We start from the raw sequence: 6,654 nt of genomic DNA on the forward strand, positions 1-6,654 counted from the left end.
CCACTCACCTGGACAGGTAACACATACAAACGCACGCGTACACATTAACCTGGACAGGTAACACAACCATATATGCATGAACCAGGACTGTAAACATCAATTACAGTTAACATGATCGGTTCATCAACCGACTGACATCGACTGTTTTAGTGATTCTATTCCTGTTTTAGTGAGAAATACCTTTAAATAAAGGCAAAAGAATCAGGAATTTGATATTTCATCATCCCAAAATTAAATTGCAGTCATATACAAAAAAACATGTTTTGTTGTTAAAATACACTACATGGTCAAAACTACTGGGACACCAACACATTCCACGTACAACAGCTGACACCCCATTATAAATCCATAGGCGTTAATATGGAGTTGGCCCCCCTTTGCAGCTGTAACAGCTTCCACTCTTCTGGGAAGCTTCCTACAGGATTTTGGAGAGTCAATGGGAATTTTTGTTGATTCATCCAGAAGAGCATTTGTGAGGTCAGACACTGATGTTGGACAAGTGGTCCTGGCTCACAATCTCTGTTCTAATTCATCCCAAAGGTGTTTAATGGGGTTAAGGTCAGGCCTCTGTGGGGGCCAGTCAAGTTCTTCCACACCAAACTCATGCTGGACTGGAAAAGGTTCTTCCCCAAGCTGTTCCCACAAAGTTGGAACCATATAATCGTCCAAAATGTCTTGGTCTGCTGAAGCATTAAGATTTCCCTTCACTGGAATTAAGGGTCCTAGACCAACCCCTGAAAAACAACCCCATAGCATCATCCCTCCTCCACCAAACTTTACAGCTGGCACGATGCAGTCAAGCAGGTAATGTTCTCCTGTTGTTCTCCAAACCCAGACTCTTCCGTCAGACTGACAGATAGAGAAGTGTGATTCGTCACTCCACAGAATGTGTTTCTACTAATTCAGAATGCAGTGGTGGCGCTTTACACCACTATATTCAATGCTTGGCATTATGCTTGGTGATGTAAGGCTTGCATGCAGATGCTCAGCCATAGAAACCCATACCATGAAGCTCCTGGCACACACATTAAAGCCAGAGGAACTTTAAACGCTGCAGTTATTGAGTCAGCAGTGTAATACCAGTTACAGTTGATTGTTCAGTATCTACAAATTTTGTGAACTGACTTGCTGCAGTGGTGGTGTCCTGTTACTGAACCACACTTGAATTCAGGGAGCTCTTTAGAACAACCCCATTCTTTCACAAATGTTTGTAAAGGCAGACTCCGTGGCTACGTGCTTGATTTGTATACACCTGTGGCGATGGGACTGAACAAAACATCTAAATTTTATGATTAAGAGGTGTGTCCCAATACTTTTGTCCATGTAGTGAATGTTAACACATCGTCTACAGGAAACACACTTGAACAGAGCAGTTTTCTGCATGGTTTATTGGGCAATTTCTGTTTATTTGCTGAGTTCAATATGTTGGAAAAAAATTCTATATTTTTGCCAAAATTTTCAGTTTAGCATATAAACAGCAGTTGTTTATTAAAACGAGTATTATTGTGTCCTCTGTGGGTGATGTGTTGACTTATTTTCACTTAGAAAATCAGCACAATGTGGAATTTGAACAGACAAATATATGAATTAAGACCTGACCAATGCATTATTTGACCGATTAGTTGCATGGACAGCATTGATAATACCTCTTTAAATGTTATACAAGAAAACTCTGTTCAGGGAGCGATGCTAGTTTCTGAGTGATGTGCTGTTTTGTGTGTAGGTGCTGTCACCTGGCTTAGCTAACAGCAGCGAAAAACCTCTTCCTGGCAGGGTAGGCAAAAATTCTGATGGCCATGCCCCCGCAGGTCCTCCAGGGGCACCTGGACCCCCAGGCCTGCCAGGTACAACACACACACACACACACACACACACACACACACACACACACACACACACACACACACATACACACCTCTTTTTCTTTTTAAATAGTCCCAAAGCTCCAAATTTTTCAAATTTGCTTAATAATTCAGAAAATGAGTCTTTCGGAGTGGATTGGTGTGAAATGGTTCATTGTGGAGAAACACAGAAACTCAGATGTCTTTACAGTGGTGGTGATAGGAACCAGGGGTCACCATGACTACGATATAGCCATTTTACACTACGTTCACCTTACCATTTTGAAGCAACACACATCCGATTTTTTGCCCTAAAGTGACTCAGATCTGATGTTTTTAGGGCTGTTTGGACACAAATCTGATCTTTTCAAATCCGACTTGAGCCACTTTCGTATGTGGTCCTACAACGGATACGTATCCGATTGGTGGCCATGCGACCTTAATGTGACGCTCAGATCGGAATAATGAACATGTGCTTTTTTTTTCCCACTGCCTGTGCGCCATCATTCAGTGTTACCATGGCAGCAGCGTCATACAGAAGTTAAAGCCTGTAAACGGTGGAAAAGCAGCTTGTAATGTGAACGTATCTTTATTTATGATTCAAAACCACCAAGTGGACCTACATGAGTCTTCTGAGATTTTATTTGTAATGTTAATGATAGTAAAATAGTGGAAAGTCTGAAAAAGTACATTTTCCTATGGGTCTATTTAGCCTTATAACACCCTGCATGTACCCCTGCAGCATAAATGTGTTTTAAAAATATATTTTAAACCCAAAGCTGATCTCACAGCTACTACAAAACAACATCCCAGGTATCAGGCACCATATTCATAACCAATTCATGCCATACCTTTCTGTGAGGGAGCTTTTAGAGGCATTAAACTCTTCAGATGTCTGGTTCCTATCACCACCACTGTGAACAATTCTGAGTATTTCACACCAAACCACTCTGAATGACCTTGTGTCTTAACCATGGGTGGAATTTCTTAAAGTGATGAAGTGGACACTATAATGATATATTTTATATATTTTCTTTAATAATCTGGATGTAATTTATGCTTTTAGGACATCCAGGGCCTCCAGGGCAGAAGGGGGAACATGGAGCCAGGGGTCAGCCAGGCCCTCAGGGGCCCAGAGGAGACATGGGTCCAATGGGGCCCCAGCCTGACCTGGAGCACATAAAGCGAGGACGCAGAGGACCTGTGGTAAGCTCTTTAGCTATGGTTGCCTCACCTCTGCATCTGATTTTTTTGCCCAGATCTGTTGTTTCTGCCTTGATGCTTCACGTCCCATTTGTTTTATAATCACGTTAAAGCTGCTGCTGCCCCGCTGCCCATGCTAGATGATGGCACTGTGAAGTCGCATGTAAACCAAGGAAACAAAACATACGAAAGCGGCTCGAAATGTTTTGAAAAGTTCACATTTTTGTGTTTACACTGTCCAGAAAAAAATCACATCACATTAAAGAGCCCGTATTATAGAGATCTGAATTTTCCTCACTTTCATGAAATGTATAAAGTTTTAAAGCGTACCATTCACTGATTCACTGCCCATTTTGACTTTGTTGTTTTTGTGACGTCACAAAATCGAACGCGTTTACATACATTCTGAATACAGGGCAGCCAATCAGAACAGAGCCCATTTATTTCTCAGGCTTAAAAGCACAGTGACAGCTTATTTAATTCTAATGGATAAAGAGAGGTTGAAAAACATGTCGTGTAAACATGAATTACGACTGTTTCTGGCACATAAACCCACACGAACCTAACTGGATTCTTCCCACCGTTTCCACAGGGACCACCAGGAGCACATGGACGAAATGGCCTTAAGGTATGTGTGTTGGTGTGTGAGAGTAAACAACAGGGCCCCTTTTAGCAGACCTTCGATAATTGACTGATAATGTGATTATGTGAATGTTTTTGCTCTACAGGGAGAGAGAGGTGCTCCTGGACCCCGGGGACCACCAGTGAGTGTATTTGCTTCTTGTAGCTCATATAGCCTGGGATCAGATTCCTCTGCTTTCTGTATATCCCATTCATCCTAAATCAGTAAGCAAAACTGCTGTTAAGTGGATACACAGGGCATATCTGCAAAGGCTGCACAGTCACCAAGCACCTTATTAGGAACACTTATACACCTACTCAATTCTCTAATCAGCCAATCATGTCGCATAAAATCATGCGGACACAAGCCGTTAGCTTCAGGTAATATTTGCATCCACCACCAGCATGGGATAAAAAATCTGATCTCAGTGATTTTCAATGTGGCGTAATTGTGAACAGACTGGCTGGTTTGAGTATTTCTATAACTGTCAATCTGCTGGGATTTTCTCACACAACAATCTCTAGAGTTCACTCTAGAGTGAGTGGCAGTTCACAAAGCCTTGTTGATGAATGAGGTCAGCTGAGAATAGCCAGACTGTTTTGAACTGACAGACAGTAACACAGATGACCGCTCTGTACAATTTTGGTGAGCAGAAAAGCATCTCGGAATGCACAACACGTTGAAACTTGAGGTGGATGGGCTACAACAGCAGAAAACCACATTGAGGTCCACTTCTGTCAGCCAAGTACAGAAAGCTGAGGTTGCAGTGGCCACAGATTTACAGTTGAAGACGTAGCCTTGGTCGATTAGTCTCAATTTCTGCTAAGGTACATAGATGGTATGGTCAGAATTGACACCAACAGCATGAATCCATGGACCCAACCTGCCTTGGGTAAGGAGTCTAGTCCGGTGAAGGTGGACTAATGGTGCAGAGAACATTTTCATGGTACACTTGGGCCAGTTAACACCAATCAAGCATCTTGTGTAATCCATGCCATGGAACATTGAGACTGAAAGCAAAGAGAGGGCCAACTAAGTATTGGTAAAGTGTTGCTAATAAAGTGCTTGGTGAGGGTGTAATGGGGAAAAGTAATTCAAAGCACATATAAAAACCAGTCTCTTGGGGCCGGACATGATCTCATGACGAGAGTGCACAACTTGGTACAACTTGTTGAACATTTTATTTTCAGTTTATTTTATTACATGTATTCTGTGCTAATACATCTATGTTCCCACCTACATTTAGCCACAATTTCTTAAGGTTGTCCTAAAAACGCCCTTGTTATGAGATCACCTTTGGTCCCACAACACTAATATAAAAACCAGAGAAACAGTGATGGGCTAAATTAAAATAAATTTAACTTAAACAGTGATTAAATTGAGCTAAATTAACTGAAATGGGATTGGCTTCAACACTGTTTGTGGACGTACTATTCAATTTTAAGATATATTAGTCTTTTAAGACATAGTTTGTTTAATTCTAAATTATGAGGCTGGAAAATGGAAAAAATAAAATCACCAATAAAACCTTATAAACATTATATGTGTGAATATGATTAATTAAATGAATTAGGCCTCAGTGTTGCTGATATGCAGATGATTTAGGCTAGAGCAGTTTATTTTTATTGATTTATTTAAAACAGCACCTGTCCAGGGTGTATCCTGCCTTCCATCCCAAGGCAGCTGGGATGGGCTCCAGCAGCCCCTGCGACCCAGGAGAAGCGGCTTAGAAGATGCTGATGCTTATCAGAAGCTGTTTCTGATAAAATGTCCATTTGTGCTCTAGGGACCTCCAGGCTCGTTCGACTTCCTGTTGCTCATGATGGCGGACATCCGTCACGACATCATCGAGCTGCAACAGCAGGTGTTTGGGAAGAGGCGGGACTTATCTTTGGACACACCTCCCAATTCATTTGAGGAGGCGGAGCTTGAGGACTGGGGATCAGGAGAGTTGTTGCTTAATACGTGACGTGACACGTGACTTGTCAATCAAAAGTAAATGGGAGGCACCCTGCAGCTATCAAGGGCCTAAAACCTGAACTTTGTCCTGCAATATTGAAAACGTTGGATATAAAATCAAGCAGTTGTCTCTCTGTTATTGTAAAGAGAGCTGTACAGCAAATTACTGCTTGGATGGACTGCAGAGGGCACTAGAGAGACACATAAACGTGAGAGCAAAGAGGAAACAAGACTAATTCTGAATCGACGATCAACTTTCCCTGCTTCCATAGAACATGCATGCTGTGCATTCATGTGCATGTGCAGTCATGTCTGTGCACTCATATATATGTCTGTTAGAGTGACGTGGGTGGTGATAAATATTTGAGGATGACTGATTTGAGGATGGCACCCATTGCTGTAAAAAGTGGACCTTGTATTTTTTAAAAGAGCTCTAATACTATTCAAGGCAGTCCTGATCTTCTCTTGAGCAAGCGTGGAATATCATTATATATATATATATATATATATACGAATATATGAATGAGACAGTTTGGAAAAAAAAAAAGCTTCTTCAGCCAAGACGTGTTTGAAATCTGAAGGTTTGAGTCTGTAGTGTAGCACTGCAGCTACAAGGCTAATGTAGCTAACAAGTATTGCAAGCTTATAAATTCACTGGTTGAGCATCATGCAAACTGCAAGCATAGCGTTGTGCAAACGAAGACTTTTCATACGAATTAATAGAATATGCTAAAGCTACATTACCCACAAGTTTAAGTGATACTTTTTTTAATCCCACAAACGGGGAAATTCCACCTCCACTAGGGGGCAGTGTGCACACTTGCCCGGAGCAGTGGGCAGCCCTATCCATGGCGCCTGGGGAGCAGTTGGGGGTTAGGTGTCTTGCTCAAGGACACCTCAGTCATGGCCTGTCGGCACTGGGGATCGAACCAGCGACCTTCCGGTCACAGGGCTGGTTCCCTAACCTCCAGCCCTCAACTGCCCAAAGGGGATACCCTAGCCTCTTAAACTCCTTGGAACCACCGGTGG

At 42.2% G+C, this 6,654-nt stretch overlaps 1 protein-coding gene across 1 annotated transcript in view; it reads left to right on the forward strand.

The window, feature by feature from the left end:
* Nucleotides 1-6,067, forward strand: part of LOC108439021 (collagen and calcium-binding EGF domain-containing protein 1-like) — a 46,772-nt gene extending 40,705 nt beyond the window's left edge. Inside the window, exons 6-11 of the mRNA XM_017717186.2 lie at nucleotides 1-16; nucleotides 1,724-1,844; nucleotides 2,908-3,047; nucleotides 3,637-3,672; nucleotides 3,773-3,808; nucleotides 5,453-6,067. The exon at nucleotides 1-16 is cut by the window's left edge and continues 136 nt beyond it. Coding sequence (XP_017572675.2) covers nucleotides 1-16; nucleotides 1,724-1,844; nucleotides 2,908-3,047; nucleotides 3,637-3,672; nucleotides 3,773-3,808; nucleotides 5,453-5,635 — 532 coding nt within the window. The 3' untranslated portion in view covers nucleotides 5,636-6,067. The remainder of the gene's footprint in view (nucleotides 17-1,723; nucleotides 1,845-2,907; nucleotides 3,048-3,636; nucleotides 3,673-3,772; nucleotides 3,809-5,452) is intronic.
* Nucleotides 6,068-6,654: the final 587 nt, after the last annotated feature.

Source organism: Pygocentrus nattereri, chromosome 7 (assembly GCF_015220715.1).
Source record: "Pygocentrus nattereri isolate fPygNat1 chromosome 7, fPygNat1.pri, whole genome shotgun sequence".
Classification (NCBI taxonomy): Eukaryota; Metazoa; Chordata; class Actinopteri; order Characiformes; family Serrasalmidae; genus Pygocentrus; species Pygocentrus nattereri.